Source organism: Delphinapterus leucas, chromosome 5 (assembly GCF_059928025.1).
Source record: "Delphinapterus leucas isolate spDelLeu-1000000601 "Yukka" chromosome 5, BTC_Dleu_Yukka2, whole genome shotgun sequence".
Taxonomy (NCBI): Eukaryota; Metazoa; Chordata; class Mammalia; order Artiodactyla; family Monodontidae; genus Delphinapterus; species Delphinapterus leucas.
Genome location: NC_143133.1, coordinates 73,018,893 through 73,040,218, shown reverse-complemented (window position 1 = coordinate 73,040,218; position 21,326 = coordinate 73,018,893). Strand labels below are relative to the sequence as shown.

The 21,326-nt window shown below is 35.0% G+C and overlaps 1 protein-coding gene across 30 annotated transcripts in view; it reads right to left on the bottom strand.

The window, feature by feature from the left end:
- Positions 1–21,326, bottom strand: part of FIP1L1 (factor interacting with PAPOLA and CPSF1) — a 65,140-nt gene that overhangs the window by 32,099 nt on the left and 11,715 nt on the right. For 7 of the 30 annotated variants that reach the window (XM_089911928.1, XM_089911930.1, XM_089911931.1 and 4 more), the window contains 5 exons: positions 20,950–21,057; positions 20,123–20,253; positions 19,763–19,831; positions 12,258–12,367; positions 5,222–5,329 (listed from right to left, as the gene is read on the bottom strand). In XM_089911928.1, the coding sequence (XP_089768054.1) occupies positions 5,222–5,329; positions 12,258–12,367; positions 19,763–19,831; positions 20,123–20,253; positions 20,950–21,057 (526 nt within the window). Of the gene's footprint in view, positions 1–5,221; positions 5,330–12,257; positions 12,368–19,762; positions 19,832–20,122; positions 20,254–20,949; positions 21,061–21,326 lie in introns of all 30 variants that reach the window. The other 23 variants (XM_089911933.1, XM_089911929.1, XM_022564254.3 and 20 more) reach the window with 7 other exon arrangements.

Sequence of the window (21,326 nt, the reverse complement as noted above, 5' to 3'; positions counted from 1 at the left end):
TGGGAGTACTCATTTATTAAAGTTTATCTTCAATATGTTCAGAGATGTCTGATTACCTTTTTCAGTTTTAAATGGATTGCTCTATCACTAAAGAGTCAAAATGGCAAATATTATGTTTCTAAAACATACAGGACTTCCCTGGTGGTGAAGTGGTTAAGAATCTGCCTGCCAATGCAGGGGGCACGGGTTCGAGCCCTGGCCCAGGAGGATCCCACATGCCACGGAGCAACTGGGCCCGTGTGCCACAACTGCTGAGCCTGAGGTCTGGCGCCCACAAGCCACAACTGCTGAGCCCACGTGCCACAACTGCTGAGGCCTGCACGCCTGGAGCCCATGCTTCGCAACGAGAGGCCACGACAATGAGAGGCCCATGCACCGCAGCAAGGAGTGGCCCCCCGCTCACCGCCAACTGGAGAAAGCCTGCACACAGCAATGAAGACCCAACACAGCCATAAATAAATAAATATTTTAAAAAGTAAATAAATAAATAAAATAAAATAAAAACATACAAATGAGAAATTAGCCTTAATAAATGTATATCACTAGAGGGAGTCTAGAAAATTGCAATTCCTTACATGTCCATAATAGTAACAGCTCCTTGCCCAAGCATTTTTACCACACAAATTGATTTACCTTAATCAGAAATTTTGTTAGAAATATTTTACAACAGACACATATGTACCAAAGTAACAAAAATCACTTAATATTTAACACAGGTGAATAATTAAACATCAATTCTGATGTCACATTATGGAAAACAATATTGAACCATATTATTATTAAAGTTTCTGATGTACCACTTTCTATTTCAATGAATAAAAAAATTTAGTAGAGCTTCACCATGAGGATCTACTGTAACTTGGATTTCTACATAGCACAGGTTTATCTGGGTTTACAAACTGTTCAATAAGGCAGACAGCTAACGCAGTTATCAAGATTCTCTTCTCTATATCGGACTCAATCATAGAGTAAAAAGCTGAAAGAGAGAGCAACTAACCACAGTGGACAGCTACAGTTTCATTAATCTACAGTTTAATACAGGCAGTGAATATTCACAAGAACCTCGACCTGTCCTCCTAGCACAGATGAATATGAAAACATCTCTGAAATTTTAGTGGAATTAAATTAAAATGACATATTTTGAGGATTCTAATGTTCCAGAAAGGGTATGAGAGCTGCTTACATAGATACAATAGAAATCCTAAGAGTAACAAAATCAGAAACAAGGGAAAACAGATAAAAGGTTAGTTATTAATCTTTGGCCACAAATTTATCTCTGAGCTTATTTTTTACCAGCCAAAATAAAGGACAGTCTTCATAACAAAAGTCTTTAATGTGCATTAAGAGAAAAACAAAGCACTAGCTCTGAAGATTACTTTTCTTGGTAATAACAATTGCTAGTATTTATTGAACACCTACTATGGTGCTAGGAAAGCACTGTTCTAAGCACTTTATATAGATTTACTCCTCATAATAATCCTAAGGGGTAGCAACTATTATTATTCCCATTTTAAAGATGAAAGTAAAAAGAAAAAAGTTTCTCCTGAGTCCATCTTAAGTGAAAGTATGATAGAGTACAGTAGTTTTTAAACTTTTTAAACCACAAAACAGTTATTTAGGAAATACATTTTGCACAGCAATCCAGTATATACATTATATAAAAAAAAACAAATGTTTTATAAAACAGTACTTACTTACACTTACTATAAAGGAAAAAGAACATTAACATCAAATATGATTTTATTAATATTTACAAATAACACAGGAAAAAAACCAAAATAAAACCAAGAAATATTTGGTGGCTGAGACCAGCAAATTTACTTCACACCCCACTAATGGATTAGGGGTTCTCAACTTTGCCTGCACATCAGAATCATCTAGAGAGCGTTTAAGACCCCCAACGCCCAGAGTGCACACCAAATAGTTAAATCTGAGTCTCTCAGGCCTAAGCATCAATATTTTTTGTAGCTCGCCATGTAACTCCAATACAGAGCTAAAGTCGAGGACTACAACTAATGGTATGCCCAAAGAAGAGACACATATTTTGTCCTCTTCTAGTAAGAACTTAAAGTAGTTAATAAAAATTAATGTTTTTATTACTCAATAAATTTAAAGTCATATCTAAAAAGGTTTAACAATTATGGTAAAGATTTCATTACATACATATTTTCATATTGATCTTTTGAGTTCTGTGGACTGACAGTACTGCTTCTATACTTATATTCTATTTTTCAAGTGGAGACTTAATAAAAAAGAATTCTGTCTAGAGAAGTGATACACGTCCCCCCCCAAAAAATCACAGAATTAAAAAACTGTCTTCAGGACATGTAATTTCCTATCACACCATATTCAAAGAGACTGGTAAAGCCTATGATGGGAGCAGAGATCCAAGGGGAACTAACACTTTAGTGGGTGCCCTGCAATAGCGTTTCACAGGCTTAAAAATTATTTCATCCGTAAGTACACTGAAAGTAAGGTGTAAGTCCAATCAGTTTCATTTTCACAGATGTGGAAAGAGGCTCCTTTGTGAAGTACCACGCCAATGTCAATATTCAGGCTTGGGTATGACCAACTCCAAACCCCCTCCTACCCACAGAATGTTTTCCATGCTAATTTTCTGGGTCCTGAATTTTTAAAATGCCACATTACTTGTTAAGCTATATTAAAAACAAAAAACCTTGAATACTTAAAGGTGAAATATGTTAAAATGTGACTCACTGGAGGACATAAATTGTGTTTATTAGGGCAGCCAAGTTTACTTACTTTTGTGCAGAGCTTGGAATAAAGCTTTACCAGCCATATTTATGCTTAGTTGCATTTTTTAAACGTATCACTGATAGGAAAAGATATGTTTCTACAGGTAATTAAAAAAAAAAGGCCTTCACATGTCCAATCACATAAAATCTTACAAGCTACACAATATAGCAACATGCATGCAGAGTGCTCAAATGCTATGAAGTACAGGTACTTTTTTCAGTAAACGATTTCATCAAGACATAATAGTAAGCAGCAAGAACAAATGAGGGAGTCAACCTTAGATTTAATGTTCATTTAACATCCACTTTTAAGTTTTGTTTGTCTATTATAAAACATGCGAGCAGGTTTAAATATTTTAGTGATTATACATTGTAAAGCAATTTTTACTATTCCTCCTTCAAGAGTCTGGGTTAGGTTAAAAGTATTCTGATATTGGAAAACAAGCTTAATAAAACAACCTAGAATTTGCAACTAATTATCTAAAAGGAGCATAGTTTAAGATTGTAAAATGAAAACAAAATACAGAAATAAATTGGACACTGGCGTAAGGTTATAGCAATCATCCATACTGCCTATTCCAATTTTCTGTGTTCATTTAAACTACTTCATTCTTCTCACTAATTCGCTTTACAAGAGTTACAAAACAAACTTGCACCAATAAAATGTTATTGTTATATACTATAGTTAGCTTAAAGATTTAAAAAACACTATAATATATAAATTAAGAGTAACAGGGTGAGAAAAGTCTGGGTCTCCAAATACAGTAATTTATGAAAAGGATCTCAACCATCATTTAATCGTTCTTTACAAAGAGACTTAAGGAATGCTTTAAAAAAACTCCCCATTTCTCAGTTACATTAATTACAAGAGCTGGAATCTCATTGTTTATCTTATGCTATAAGAAAGTGTATGTAGCTTTCATCTACAGTTGTTTTTTCTTTTTAATTTTTAATTTTCAAAAGCACAAAATACACACTGAAAATACAGTGTCAAATTTCCTACTACCTATACTCCCTGAGACTAATCACAAAATCAGAATAGGGGGTTTTCTGAGTTACCAAACCATCTTTTGGGGGCACCGGGGGGCCAGGTAGCGAGGGGGAAGTTATATAGTCTAAGTACTGAAATGTATCACTTTCAGATTTAAAAACTAATATTTTCCTTATAAAATGGCCAATTTATTTCAAGAAATAAGCTGTTATATCAAAAGCATAACTATTTTAAGCTAAAAATTATAAGTCAAATGGTTTATATAAAAGAAATTTCAGATGTTAAAGTAATAGCAGCATGGGACTTCCCTGGTGGCGTAGTGGTTAAACATCTGCCTGCCAATGCAGGGGACACGGGTTCGAGCCCTGTTTCGGGAAGATCCCACATGCCGGGGAGCAACTAAGCCTGTGCACCACAACTACCGAGGCTGCACTCTAGAGCCCGCGAGCCACAACTACTGAAGCCAGCGCACCTAGAGCCCGAGCTTCGCAACAAGAGAAGCCACCGCAATGAGAAGCCCGCGCACTGCAACGAAGAGTAGCCCGTGCTCACCACAACTAGAGAAAGCCCACATAGCAACGAAGACCCAGCGCAGCCAAAAATAAAATACAATAAATACATAAAAAACAAAACACACATTAATACAGCATCAAGCTGCCCAGGAAGAAAGCTTTAAATTCTTTACCAACAAAAACAAACAAAATACACTCCCATATACTATTACCTTATTTAAAACTTCAAACGATAAATTAAGAAGGTATCTTAGTTTCTATTTCTAGTCAAGCAAAGTATAACTGCTTATTGTTGGCAATACATTTTCATACCCTAACACACTTGCTTCTCATTACATCACTTAGGATAGAAATTATTATTCCCATTTTCACAGGCTCAGTTTACAATATCCATCCAAGGTTTGTATGCTCTGTAAATTTAAGATTTAGAACACAAACCAAAATTCTATGGAGGGTGGATTATGAATAAAAAGCATAGCAACAATAAGGGAGACAGTACTTCCTAGACCCACTTAATAGAATGGCAGGTTTATGCACTGTAGTTGGAAAATAAAGATTGGAAAGATTCAATGGCGTCCAATTTTATAGGTCCTAAAGACCGGCTCAGAGAGCTAAATTTTATTCCAGATACTGAAAAGCACCCAGGGGTTTTTGAATAGGGTATGATATGAGAAAGGAAAATTAAACCTGCAGCAAAGGGAAGGAAAACATTTATTGAGCACCCATTAGCATGGTTCCAGGCAATTTATGTTATAAAAAGCTAGAGAGACAAGGGGCGAGACATGAGGTGATAAGGGCTGATTCATAAGGTAAGTGTAAAAACCTTCAATTCTATACTGAAACAGTGTAATTCAGGGGGGAAAATGGTACAGCCTAGTCAAAATTTATTATCTTTCGAATGAGATAAAACAACACTGATGACCTAAACATCAGGAGTATCCAATGTTTAAAAATAGCCTTACCTTAGATCAGGTGATTCGGCCCTCCCATATTGATCCTGCCACTTCCCAACGCTTGAATTGGCTTTTTTGGAGGCAGTACTTGTCTGAGACTGAGAAGAGGTGCTGTTTCTGGTGAGATAAATTTTCTATGTTTTTTCTTACATACTGTTGTCTCTGACCCCCCTTGTTCTGTTTCTTTTTTCCTTGACATGCTTTTTCTAAAGTCCTTTAGCATGTTCTGATAGTATCATTCTCTTCAAGTTATATGAAGTACTTGTTGTGGAACTAAGACTGCTAGTGGTATTCAAATATAGATGTCTTTGTTATCAACATTTTATTAATTCTAGAATATTTTTAGAAATACTTCTCAACATAGACAGTATGATGTCAAAATGCAGAAATGAGAAAAGAACCAAAGGCTTACTTCAGGTTATATATATTAAGAAATAAATTTCAGTGCTTTTACAAATTAATAACATTAATTTCTGCAGTTTCATAAAACCTTATTTGAAATGTTGGTATTTCTTTCCCTAATTCTTCAATAATAGAAATAAATATTGTTAGTGTAACCAGTTAACAACAACATTCTGTGTTTCATAAAAGCCTATATTAAATATATATTTCATTAAAATTCAATTTCAGAATAATTAAAGTCTTTCAAAGTAAAATTCTAAAAAAAGTTAATTTTATCCCTGGTGTTCACCTATATACACTCTTGCCAATCCTTTAAAGGAGTCATAAGACACTCTTTCAAAGTAACAGGAAAAACATGTTTATGTAGCTGCTTATTTATGTAAAAAAAAAACAACACAGGAAGAACAAGCCAGTAACTAGATGACATGAAATTGTTTATCGACAGGAGTGAAAAAAATTGCAAAAAGAATGACTAATCTGAGTATACTTTTGCATAGTCTTGCCTTTGGAACTATGTTAAATGTTCTAGATATGTAGAAAGTAAGTCAATAAGCATGGAGGAAAAGAAATGCTAATACTGAAAAGAAACAGAAACAATGGATCAAATTATCTTTTAAGTGACTAATACATATAACCACTCTGAAGGAAATTTTTGAACACAATATTTTAACTATATACCCTCAATCTAAGAAAAAGAAAATTTGAAAGAAACCTTGAACTCTATTTAACAGGTTTGTTTTTTGTAATGGTAGGTGCACAGTTCTAATCTATTTTGTGTGTATTTCAGTATTAAGCAAATGAGTGTATATATTGAACTTGTTGGAACTAGGTTCTCACTGTGGGAAAAAGGAAGATGCAATACAAAATAGGGAAAGAGGAGTAGAACCTGTGGTGTCAAGCTAGAAGTAGAAGAAACATGACAATATGATTAAAATTTTATAAAAATAACATATATATGGCAATTTCACATTAAAATTGCTTGCTTTTTCCTAGCTCTGAGTGCTGAAAAGATCTAGAAATAGTGACACCCCAACAGCAATAAGCGTAACTACTGCCGGGACTGTGGTTTCTAATTACCATTTCCCACTAAAAAGCATCAGGATTCCTTCAAGAAATGGCTGCTTCTAGGGAAGGGGAAGGGAAAGTACAACATAAGACTGAAACATCAGAAAATAAAGAAATCCTCAAAAAAAGATGATGGGGACATGTCAAAAGGTCAGAGGAGCCAGTCTGAAGAGGCTCCCATGGACCAAATCTGGAACAATTTGAGCATCAATATGAATTACAGTACATATATATGTGTGTATACATATACATGTGTGTGTGTGTATGTGTAAATATATAGTTTATATACCCCATTTATAAGCCACACACACAAACTCTCTCACACATAAAATAAAAATTAATGAGTCTAACAATAAATAAGTAGGTGAGGGAGGTGGAAAAGCTCATTCTTAAAGTAGAATGCCAACTAATAAATGTAACAGGAATAACAGAGTTAGACAATGACTATTTTCAGTCATTACAGTAATAATTGACTAAATCAAAAACGGACATTAAAATTCATGGAAAGTTCAAAGACAAACGGAATATTTATGCAGTCTCCTCACAGATTACTTATTTATACAGTAACTTTGCAGAAACGCAAAGGGCACCACCACAACTAAGTAATTAAAGTTATCACCACTAAAAACGGGACAAACTGACATCATGTACCTACAGGCTGATTCACTGAGAACACCACATTACTTATGTAGTATTCCTGCCCCAAAAGCAAAGCCTGAATCTAATAACGTGGGAACATCAAGCAAACCCAGACTGAAGGATGATTTACAAAATAACCAGACTGTACTCTTCAAGTCAATGTCAACAAATACAAAGAATGTTCAAGAAGCTGTCCCAGATCAAAAAAGAATAAAGAGATAAAGGAGTTAATTGTAATGAATAATCCTGGACTAAATCCTAAATCAAGGAGGAAAGAAAAGAACTGCCATGAAAGATATTATTGAAATAATCAGCAAAATTTATGGCTTGTATATTAAAGTACTGATTCATTATGAGACGTTCTGACATTGATTAACTGTTTCCTATAATTACGGAACACAATGTCTTTGTTCTTAGGAAATATATGCTTAAGTATTCAGGGGTAAAAGGGCACAATGTCTACAATTAGCATTCAAATGGTTCAGGAAAAAAATATTTTTGAGAAATTATAAAGCAAATATGGCAAAATGTTAATAACTGGTGAATCTGAGTGAACAGTGTATAGACTAATACTTTTCTTGCAACTCTTTCTAAGTTTGAATTTTTTTCAAAATAAAACATTAAAAAATGAAAACAATAAATGAAGGGGGCACAACAGGGGCTTCTGGTAGTAATGGTAATATTCTGCTTATTGGTCTACATGAAAACTTTTAAAGATTAAAAAAAATTCTGATATAGCAAATATTAACAATTTGCTGGGCAGTACAGAAAGTTAGAAATCCAACATTCCTACTGATAAAGTACAAAGAACCATTAAAAATTTTTTTTCTTTGCAAACATACCAGTAGCCATTTATATGTTAATATGGCAATCTAAGATTTTAAACAATAGGAATACAGTGATTAGGTCAGTAGTACACTTCATTACTGCTAAATATTTGCTGTACAGTCTCTATCATGACTTCCATGACATTACTGTCTTCTCCCTAAAGTCAATAAAATTTTACTTTTAAAAACACCTAATTTCCATAAATACAAAGAATAAAATGGAAATACTTTATAAATATAAAGAATAAAACACAGATATTTATTTAGGGAAATACTTCACAGTGGCTGAGAAGTATCCTTTTGATCAAGCGAAGATGAGTCCAGAAAACAAACTTTCCTAATGAGCAGTGAGTGCTGTTCTTTGCATCCCAAAGTGACAGTATTAACACGCTGCGTCTGTTTCTACGAACTGTGGTGGTAATTATCCATTCTTTTCAGCATAAGTGATGAATCTGCTGATTTCTGTCATTTTTTTTTTTACTTCCTTCTTACTGTGCCTTATCCACCGGTGTCCTCCCATCACTCCTTATCCATCTCTCCTTCATCTCTCCTTAGATCCATGATCCATCATTATAATCACTCTCTCAAGTACACTCTCACCTTCCTTGCCCCTCTCTCCCTTGGGCATATTTGCCTGGTATAACTTCAACCCCTGCTAAATCCAACTCTAGCTACTCTTCATGAACACATGAATACCTGACAAGGGAAAGACAAACACACCCAAACAAGCTGACTTGTTTCATTTTCAACCTCTGGCCACTAACCTCAAGAAAAGTTGGAAATGTACAGTCTCTCCCCGTGTCATAAATTTTTCACTCTGCTCATTCCCATCAGCATATAAAAATGCTGTGATTTCTCCCACCTGGAAAAGAAAAGCCATGTCTTCACCCCACACTTCCCTCCAGGTAACTGCCTAGCAATCCTGCTCCTTTCTCCCAGGTTTATTCACACACCTCTACATAACTATTTCAGACCTTCTCCTCTCCTCTCAAACATTCAACACCCTCTTCCACTATTCTCACTTTCACCAGATAAGTCTGCATTCTATGCTGCTGGGAAAAACTGAAGCAATCAGAAAGGGAACTTTCAGTTGTTTCCATCACCATTAACCACCCACCTACCTTCACCTGCCCTTCCTCCTATTACAATGAGTGAATTGTCCATGCTTCTCTTTAAGGCTAAGTCCTCCACTTGCATATTACATCCCACCCCCTCTGACCTTCTTAAGGACACTGCTCTAACAACTGTCCCTTCTCAACTCTTGCATCATCAATTTTCCCCTCTAGTAACTCATTCTCATAAATATAAAAACATGCTGTAATTTCTTTCATTTTGGCAAAAAACCCTCCTCCTGACCCCACATTTCCCTCCAGATACTGTCCCATTTCTCTGCCCCCTCAAAAGAGAGAAAAGAAAAAAAAAAGAAAAAAACTCAAAAAATTGTTCATTCTAATTCCTTTCCTCCTATTCTCTCTTGAATCCATTCCACAAAGTCTTTTTTTAAATCTTCACTGAAAACGTCCTGGTCAGAATCACCACAACCTTTGCATTTAAAATCCAAGTCATTCCCAGTCCTCTTCTTCTTGGCCAATCAATATTATTTGATAGTTAAAACACTCTTCCTATTTTGAAACACACCCTTTTTCTTCCTATTTTGAAACACACCCTTTTCAAGATATACACTGGGTTTTCCTCCTATTTCATTAGTCATTTTTCTCTACTTGTCTCCTCTTACTGTTCCATCCTTATTTTTCTGACCTGCATGGAAGTGCCTCAAGGCTCTGTCTTCTTACTACTTCTCTAGTAATACTTACCTCATTTACAATCTAATTCAATTTCACAGATTCATTTAAGTACTATTTAAACACTGATCACTCCCAGATTTGTACCTCCAGTCCATACCTTTCCCCTTACTCCAGATCTATTTATCCACTTCCCATGCAAATATTCCACTTGTATAACTAGTAGGCATCTCAATTTTATCAGGTTCGAAACTGAACTTTTGGTCTCCTCCCTCCAAAAATCATTCCTCCTATAGTCTTTTCTGCCTCAGATATAAAAGATCTTTTGTGTCTTTTGAAATGTGTCCAGTATCTGACTGCGTCTCACCATCTGCACCACTACCACCGTGGTCTAAGTTACCATTATTTCTTGTCTAGATAACTGTTATAGCCTCCTAACTGGCCTCCCCATTACTGCCCTTAATTCCTCTGTAGTCTGAGCTTAATAAAGCAGTTAAATTGAGACTTTAAAAACCTAAATCAGATTATTTCATTCCTCTGCTCAAAATCTGATGGTGACTCCCCATACATTTCACTTACAGGGAAAGTCAAAACACTTATATAATGGCACAATGTCCTACATAATCTGGCCCAAATTTTTAAAAAAGAGGGGAGGGGGTGGAAGTGGGCAAAACACAGAAAAACTGCTATTGATTTTTAAAAGTTCAATTAGTTTAATTATGATAATAACAAACATCCATAGAATATTTATTATGTATGTACCACTGTGCTAAACACCTTACATAAATTAATCCATTTAATATACATAACTATCCAGTGAGGGTATTATGTAGCATTATTACCGTATTTTATAGGTTAAGAAATGAAAGAACAAGAAGATTGGGCGATGTGCCCAATACACACCAGCTAGTAATACACAGCTAGTGTAATTCACAGCTAGTAAGTAACAGAGCTAGAATTTGAGCCAGAAGTCTGGCTCTAGAGTCCAAGCTCTTAATATCATTCTAGAATGTAGAACACCATAAACTCAATGAATGAAGGTTGGCCTCTTTTAAAATATGAAAAAAAAAAAAAGAGAGAATACTACAAATTAAAAGAATCAATATTCCTCAGCTATCATAACTTCTTAGACAAACACTTTTATGAGATTGCATTTGGTTTAAAAAACCTTATTTGGAAAAGTCCATGACTAGTAATCGTTTTTCTATTTTTTGTTTTAGTCATTTTTCCCCTTATGTTTTTTTTTAAACATCTTTATTGGAGTATAATTGCTTTACAATGCTGTATTATAGTTTCTGCTGTATAACAAACTGAATCAGCTATATGTATACATATATCCCCATATCCCCTCCCTCTTACGTCTCCCTTCCACCCTCCCTATCCCATCCCTCTAGGTGGTCACAAAGCACCAAGCTGATCTCCCTGTGCTATGCAGCTGCTTTCCACTCGCTACCTATTTTACATTTGGTAGTGTATATATGCATGACTAGAAATTGTTAAGAAGAGACAGTCAAAATCTGAGATGGCTTTATGATATTGAATTTTGGCTGAAAGTTTCAAAAATCTTTATTTTAGGGCTAAATTACAAGTTTTCTTTCTGCATTCATATAGTATGAAATATCAGAATGACAAAATCAGGAAACTACATAAAATAAATTTAAGTAAGTAACACAAAAGGTAAATGATCTGGCTGAGAACTCGTAATAGTTGAGTTACTGACTTGTTTCAGGCTCAGAGAAATAACTGGTTTAAGTCATCTTTAACCCAAGATTAAACTGCTGACATAAAACTTTCCTAGTCTTGGCTTATCCTTTACCATTTTCCTGGTAATGGGCTAATCACTTGTTATGTTTAAGTTAAAAGGACATTTGCCAACATCTTTGCCTCTTATAGTTGGTACCCTGTAGAACTCAAAGTTAGGTATTATCACAACAAACCAAAGAAAGAAAAGAAAATGGTTTTAATTTGAAAAATTTCTCAGGCTGAAATTTCTACAACCTCTTTTACTAAAATCAGTGAAACATCTTTAGGCCAGTATATCCAGATTTAGGAAGTTCAATAATTCTTTATGTAAGAATAATAAGCACAGAAAACAGTGCAACCTTTGCTGTCACCTGTCCTGAATGTGAGACTGTTGTTTCTTTATATATACATGTAACTGTATTCCACTGTTCATTTCTTGCTTACCTAGATTTTTTTTAGATGAAATAGCACCCAGAAGAGTTTTTCACAAAGAATTCATTTTGTACTAAAACCAAGTAGAATGTTCCAGTTTTTTGGTATATCATTCAGAGTTTTTATACTTCATATAGCACTAAAGGTGAAGATACCGATGCCTTCAATAAACTGAATCATCAATATCTCACTAACCTGCTTGGTGGGAGTCCAGTCTTGAACAAAGAAGGAGGAGAAGTAAACTCAGCTTTTGTAGATGGAAGCGCTGTTTCCTTCTCTGAATTTCCAGTTCTTCCCTGCTGTACCTTAAAAAAAAGGGTTATTAGCTTGTTTAATTCAATGGAACACTCAAACCTAATACAGTAAAGATGTTAAAATAAATTCATAACATTTCATTTGAAATTAAATATGAAGAGTGCTTCGTTGCCCAGTATATAATAAAATTAAACTTATTTTAGAACAGCATTAGGTGAAAGGCACCAAAGATGGATTATGGGGCCAAAATGTTCCCAACTAGTAAAAAGTTCAAATTAATGTCACTTAAAAGTCCAATAAACTATAACTCTTAAGGACTTTCATAAATTCCCTCAGATCATTATAAATAAGTCCAAGATACTCAGTTAAGACTCCATGTTTCAGAGTTCAAGAAAGGCCTTGAAGAATTCAGTATACCCAGAAGCCTGACGTAAGTCATCTGTCTCCTTAATCCCTCTTCTCACTCTTTACATTCACTTTCACACCAGTTATCTACTTACTTCATAATTTCTCCCATATTTGCCCATCCTTTGTGCTCCTGTCAGATCCTCTGAAGTACGGTCCAGTCATATTCCTTTAGACTGGTGAAAATCTTCTTTATGCTCTTTTGCTTTTATACTCACCTTCCTATCTTAAAAATCGTCATTAATTTATTAAATTTAAATAAAGTTCAAGTTGCCCTATACTTAAATAACATCACTATATCTTAGGCCCTATTTAAATTCTACTGTCCCTGTTCAGTCTAAATTCAGCATCACTCTCCTTCCCTATGAGGCAAAGGCCAAGAAAATTCAGACACCTTGACTCTGATATATTCAAACGACTGATTCAATTCCAGAAACCATCTACCTCTCAAATAAACATTATGTGGAACTCATTTTCAAATAAGGTATTAATGTTAATACTAATTATATGAGGGATGATAAGGATCAGCACTAAGACACTGAGGAGAGAAAGAAAGAAACAGATTTGTTAGACATCTGACAGGTAAAATGACCCAATGTGGTGACAGGGGAAATAAACATGATTTATTCATCAAACATTTATTGACTACCTATTATGTACTAGAAACTGAGACCACAGAGAAATACAACAAAATTCCAGACTGTGGGAAAAGACAGGCACAAACCACCAAAGCAATACAACAACTGTTATGAAAAAAATATCCCTGGGATAAAAGATACTATGAGAACACAGAAGAAGAAATGCACTATTCTTCCTGGGGATGTCAGGAATACTCAGAGTTGACACTATGGTCTCAATTGTTCCCCTGAGCTCCAATAATTTACACCTAGCTTCTCACATGTCTTCTAAGCATCTCAAACTTACATGGCCAAAATAAAGCTACTGATTTCCCGCTATCCCCCAATCTGATCCTCCCCAAGTCTTCTTCCTATGAGTAAATGGCACCAAGTTGCTCAAGAAAATAAAAACAAAAACAAAACTAGCAATGATCCAATACATATGAACAACCAATGTCAACTTTACCTTGACAATATATACCAAATTCAACCACTTACCATTCTGTCCACTCCTAAAACTCAGGTCAAACCCACCACCACATCTCATTTGTTCTATTACACTGTGTCTCTGCTTTGACCTTACCTCTCTAAAATCCATCCTCTGTACACAGCCAAAGCAATCTTATTAAAAATATAAATCAGCTCATGTCTCTCCCCTGCTCAAAATTCTCCAATAGGGGCTTCCCTGATGGCGCAGTGGTTGAGAGTCCGCCTGCCAATGCAGGGCACATGGGTTCGTGCCCTGGTCCGGGAAGATCCCACATGCCGCGGAGCGGCTGGGCCCGTGAGCCATGGCCGCTGAGCCTGCGCGTCCGGAGCCTGTGCTCCACAACGGGAGAGGCCACAACAGTGAGAGGCCCGCGTACAGCAAAAAAAAAAAAAAAATTCTCCAATAACTTTCCGATGCAAACAGAATAAAACCTAAACTTATCATGGCCTACAAGGATTTATGGTATGGGCCCTGCCTACCTCTCCAACTTTGTTTTCCTCTATTCCTCCCCAACTTATCTTAACTACGCCCAGTCACAATGGCCTTTCTTCTTGTTCTTTTTAACAGATAAGTTCCTCCTTTATGAGGGCTTTTGCACTAGATGTTCATTCTGCTTTAAAAGATCATCATGGCTCAAGTATTGTTCAAATGTCTCCTTGAAGTGGCCAATCCCGACCTCTATCATATTATCTCTATCATAACATTTTGCATTTTATTCATAAAATTTCTCACATTATCTTAAGTCCTCTTACTTATTTTATGTTTATTGTCTGCCTGCTGCCACTATAACATAGGATCTCTGAAGACATGGATGGCGTCCAGTTCAAATCTGTATCCTAAGTGCCTAAATACACTGCCTGGCATGTAATGAGTGCTCAAATATATTTGCTATTTGATTGGCTTTGGGATTCAGCTTTAAATGTCACTTCTTTAAAGTCTTTCATAGAACATGGAGTTTATATAATTTTTGGCATGATAATCTAATTACTACCTACCTTTCCCATTAAGTCAGATAAACTCTTAAGACCACAAAGTCTATGTCTGTAATGCTTACCTCCCCTCTCCACCCAAGCCTAAGACACTTCCTGGCATAGACAATGCTCAATTAAAAGTTGGGATCTGGAGAGCAACTGGAACCCTAGTACTGGAGCAGAGCAGCAAATCTGGTCTCACAGAAAGGGAGCTCTACTGGGCACCAGAAGGCCTGGATTCTAGTCTCTGCTCTTGTGGCTTTGAGAAAGTCTTTAATCCTTCTATCCCTATTAACAAATACCAGTAACAACTACTCAGTCTATCTCATCAAGCTCTTGTGATGACCAGGTGAGATAATGGGAAACCACTTTATAAACGTGGGGTATTAATGTTATTCTGTCAAAAACTACATAAAGATGAGTATCTCTGGAAAGGCAATTCAAAGAAAGTAATAAAGATAAAATAATGTTAAATCTTAAAAATAAACAAACACGTAAGTAAACAAATAAATAATAAAAATTGGGAAGGAGGAAGGGAGAAGGGTTGGAAAGAGGTAGAAAGAGGGGCAAGAGATTACAAATTAAAGGGTATTTACAATAGGGGAAAAAGTGAGAAAAGGTATCAGGAAGACAAGATACATTTTCAAACATGTAAAACTTGCTTGTGTTTCCTAACTTAGTTTTCCTTTCTTGTTAATTTCTTCATAATATACTCATTATAGTAAACAATTCTGAAAATCTTCACCATTTTAGCAACCCTCCTAATCAACCTGCATTATCATTATCACTTTGTCTTCAGATGTTGCACTCAGCATTACAGACTCAAAACTTGTTTAATCACAACATGAGATTATTTTTTCCACATGATCTAATATTTTAAGAAATGACTGTAAGACATTATGACTTATTTTATAAAAACAAATTATCATATTTTTACTCAAATTTGCTGAAACTTAATTATTTTGTAAAATTTCCTTCAACTGCCCTTCACAGCATTATTTATAAAAGTTTAATACTACAAAATAATATCTAAAAAGAAATTACTGTGAAACACCCAAATAATGGATTATGCAACTATTTATAAAGTGTTATTTATCAAAAAACTTTAATAACCTAGGAAAACATTTACATGTTAAGATGAAAAAAGAAAAAATAGTAAATCACATAAATTATTTATTACAATTTTGTTTCAACCCACAAGAACAAAAAGACTGGGAAGGCAACAAAAGTTAGGACTTTGAAAGCAGACGAAAAAATAGTAACTGAGCAGACCAAAGAATCTGAATCCTAAGTCAGCAATGAGAAAGCAAAGACATATTGATTTTCACAGCAAGACCCGCAAAGATTCAGGAATTGACAACTCTAGCTCCCAGAACATTTCAAGCAGCCAAATATAAATATAAACCCTCTAGGCAGGATACTAGAATGTCTTCTCTGAAAACTCAGATTATCACAAAAAGAAAAAACAAAGATAAAGATACTGACATCGGAGACTGTGAGAAAAACTTAGCCCTACAGTAAAGCCTACAGTCAACAAGTTCTACCCACATGCACAGAGCTTCCAATCACCTTTTCAGTGGCCCAGTTAATAATGGGCAAGGATCAACAAATACTTGAGAAAAGTCAAAGTCAGAAGCCAAAAACAACAAACTTAAAGATGAACTTGTAGAAAACAGACCATGCACAAAAAGAAAACCTAACAGAAACAATCTAACATGAAGATCTTCTGAAACATAGAGGGAGGAAAAAATACTGCATTACTGCATGCATGAATACGAATAGGCTAAAGTTAAATACTGAAGGAAAATCTTCTTGGATATTCAAAAATACAATAGCAGAAATGAAAAAGTGAACAGAAGCATTCTGAGGCTGAAGAAATCTCCCAGATAATGGAAAACAAAGAGAAAGGAAAAGAGAAAAACTAAGAAAATTAAAGGAACCAGCATAAGGAGGTCTAATTTTTGAATAAAGGTCCAAAAGGCAGATGAAAGCGGAGAAAAAGTAAAAATAATAATAATAATAATAATAACAAAGTAAGAAAATATCCCAGAAATGAAGGATATGTACTTCCAGATTAAAAAGGTACAAATGAAAGCTTGGTACAATGACTGATAACAGACCAAGACACATGCTTATGAAATTCACAACACTAGTGACAAAACTCATACATGCTTCCACAGAGGAAAAAAAACATCTATGCAGGTGTGCACCCATTCTCACTAGTCACTCCTCTCTTGCCCTCACCCCAAATTATGTAGTTATACAACTGCTTTTGTACCCAATTGAATGATTTTATTTTTATACTTATTAAATTTCATCTTTCATTTTGCTAAAAAATATATTAAAAATCTTTTATATTAAAGTATATAAAAAGACTTTAAGAATGTTAAAATATTGATAAGTCACGTGAGACACTTCCATAATAAACACATGGCAGTTCACTTGTACTATTCTACCTGTTAGAATGTTTGAAAATTTACTTAAGGAAAAAAAAAAAAATTACTTTAAAGATGCTGATGAGTTGCCTCTCACTTGACTAAGGATGAAAAAATATCTTTGTAGTAGATATGAAAATAACTTAAAATTTTGATTCTTAAATTTGTTCCTTTGTCCATCCACCAGTATCAGTCTGGGTCTTTCATTTCATACCTATAGTACTCCAACAGCTCCCTATCTAGTCTCTGTCTCCCTTTTTCCCTCTTACATTCTATAGCTTACCCTGGTACCAGTTCTTTTTCTAAAAACCAGATTTGCTCATACTGTTCTCCTACCCAAGAACTTTCAAATGGCTTCCTACTGCCCATACATATGTCTGCAAGCTAGTTTTAGATTAAGATCTTTCTCATCATTTCTTACCATTTCCAGGCTTCTCTCCTCTATGTCTCATCTACCCCAACTCTCCTTTAATGCTATCTGGTTTTGTTCACATTGCTCTCTCTGCCTACAATGTTCTATACTCCCCTGTCTCCTACTAATGAAAACTCACTCATTTTTCACTTATCACATCCCATTTGAATCCTTCTAGACTCTGCAATGCAGGATAACCCAATCTCTCCTCTGAACTCCCTACTGCATTTTATCAATACAACATAACACTTGTCACAATACATCATGGTTATTAGTTCACATGTACACATCATTCAGATCATGAGCTCCTTGAATACAAAGACCCTCTTTTACTGTAGCATCTAGCACAGTGCTGGGCACACTGAAGGTACTCAGATACATCAAGAAAGCTGGGCAAGCTTTTTTCCTTCTATCTCTTTCTCACCAATCCTAATAATTATAGTTCAAATGGTAGATAAGTGGACAAGAGCTTGGACTTCATCCAACCACACCATACACTGCTGCCAGAATACTGTTACTATAAGTCACTCTCCTGATCACTAACAGGGAGTAATTCCTCCAATTCATCTTTCTGGTTTCTAGGCTTTCTAAAATTAAACCATACTCTACAAAGCCAAGTCTTCTGTTCTTCTCCAGAAATAACTCTCTGATCCAATAAAGCTGATTTCTTAACTAATTTGAGTATACCTGTTAAATTCAAGTCCTTATTCATTCAGAATTAAATAAATCAGAATTGAACAATTACCTCCTCTCACATGATCAAAAGAAACTTCAAAATAATTTTTCAGTAGACTGTATGTATATAACTTATTCACAGTGGCTACCTTCAATAAGAGACCAGACCCTAAGAGTTTCTTTTTATCCTTTAGTTTTAGAAAAAGACAAAAAGACAAAGCATAGAGAAGCTGGCAGTTTAAAAAGGCAGTTCTCATTTCTGTTAGAAGAAAATTAAAAGCACCATTGCAAACAAACTATTTCCTCATCAAGATAACTTTTCTAACTATTCATTGCAATCATGAAAAACAATATATTCAATGTCTCAATAAGTAGATATCACCAAAAAGAACTTGATGACCAATTAAAATAAGATAGACATCATCACACACTTTCAAAATATTTACAGCAGAACAAGAACCAAATACTTACCCAAAGTAGGATGTAAATTAAAATTAAATTCTCTATACAGAACTGTGTCCAGCAGAGCGGCTACATCTGCGGATATAGCACATGCATTGCATAAGGCAGTATTTTGGTGGACTGGGCTGTAGCCCCAAACGGGACACAGAGAAGTTCCTGCCCACAAAAGTTCCCTGGGTATATAATCCAATCTAAAAGTCACTCCCAGTCTTCATCCCAGTGTCACTCAATATAAGAATCAAGAATTAAGAATTAAGGTAAAGGAAGAAGAGTTTACAATCAGATTTTGAAAAAAGTTTGTAGGTTGCTGTGTATCACACAAGTATGAAAATATATTATTATTCTTGGGACTGATCCTATGGAATGGAGAAGCCAGAAGTCAGACTTGATACCCAAGTAGTATCAACCTGCAAGTCCCTCATTAAACCTGCTCCTTTTAATATTAATTTTAAAAAATCAATGACTTCATCCTAATTTTGTTGAGTCTTTCTTGGCGACTGGCAAAGAACACCTAAGATTCCTGAGCCATCTTAAACTGCAGAAGACATTACACCAATGATTTCAGTCTCATACAGATAATAAACAGTATGTCATCTACCTTACCATTTTTTAACAGAAAATTAGGACAAATAAGTCTCCAATTCTGATAAAGATTATAGCGGGATCTACAATGAGTGCTTAGCCTGTTGGCATGAACTTTTATATCCTACAAGCAAACACACACTTGACTCAAAATAAAATCACAACATATAGCAAGAATAGTTTTACTTTGCATTTGTTAGTATAATAGGCTATAATTCACATGCTTGCAAAAGTGGAGATAAAACAACAATCAGCAAATTTGTAAGTCACCAGGAAGCTGAAGGTTTGGAAAAAAGGTAGCTATTTCCACTTTAATCTTGTCCCTCGAGTAGTGGTATGGGAGCAGACTCAAGAACAAAAAATGAGAGCAACCAAGGATAATTTACTAAAATTCACCTTAAAAAGATTGAATCTGCCATCTTGGATCTCTGCACCTGGTGTAACTTCCATAGTACAGTCTTCGGCCTAAGTTAAATAACATATTCCCCATTAAGATACCACATAATTTTTAATTGATAGGCCACATAAAGACAAACCAGCTGTGGCTAGTCTGTGAATTGAAACTAAAAACATCAGATAATCATTAATATGAAACTGTGAAAGGGAAGGAAGGGAAAAAAAACAAACAAGGTAAAATGGAATTTTTAAACTATCATATAGCATTTAACCACCTTTATAGGGAAAAACTGATGTATTTAGGGAGCAAAACTGGGATGGTAGAAAAGGCTGGGGTATTTTGGAATATTTACTAATTACCGTAATTTTATTTGTAGTAGAGGTAACTGGTATAACTTCCAGTCCCATTCGTATCCTCTTTTGTTTTTCACAGTAAGCTTTCCAGGTATCTTCATTAAACCCATAATTAAAATAATCAGAAAGATCAGCACCTAAAGATAAAACACACTTTTAGTGTACGAATATTTCAATTCTATTTTTATGCAGCACATAAAATATAATAAACTGTAAAAACAAATTTAGAGTTCTATTAGTCTCATCTAATTTTACCAATTCTCCCAATTACTACCATAAAGCAACAGGACTATACAAATTTTTGATCAAAATTACTCCCTTTAGAAGTGGCATTATAGGGTAAGCTGGGACAAAGTGAGAGAGTGGCATGGACATGTATACACTACCAAACGTAACATAGCTAGCTAGTGCGAAGCAGCCGCATAGCACAGGGAGATCAGCTCGTGCTTTGTGACCACCTAGAGGGTTGGGATAGGGAGGGTGAGAGGGAGGGAGATGCAAGAGGGAAGAGATATGGGGACATATGTATATGTATAACTGATTCACTTTGTTATAAAGCAGAAACACACCATCGCAAAGCAATTATACTCCAATAAAGATGTTAAAAAAAAAAAGAATTGGCATTATAATAAAACAATATGCAAGTCTACTTTTATACAATGCTAGGCCACCTGTAAGATTTAATAATACAGGTTCATTATTACTCATGTGCTTAAGATAATGAAAATTACATTTAAAAAATAATATTCTAAACTGATGCTAAAAAAAAACTTTTCTAATAATAGTTTAGACTAAAAATCTTTTGAAACTGATATAATCCACAATAATCTTACCAGGTTTACGCCATGGTTTATCTTCAAAAGAATCCAAATCTACCTCCAAAAGGGGCACTCCATTAATGCTTCCAGGTGCATCAAGATCTACTCCTTTGACTTTCGTTCCTACTTTAGAAAATTACAAAATGGTGAAGAACTATATTAATAAGAAGCTGAGAGATACCAGAGACAAACAGAAAACAATGACGCCTTTTTACTACTATTAGCACTAAATACGGCCAAGATTGCAAACAGAGTAGTAATGGTTACCACAAATAAAAAGTGAGGTCAAAGTTTATGGTGTAGCTATAAGATAAAATAGAGAGATTAGAGACTTCTTTTTTATAATAAGGGATTCCTGTACCAAGAAGTTTATTTCCATGTTTTAAATCAGT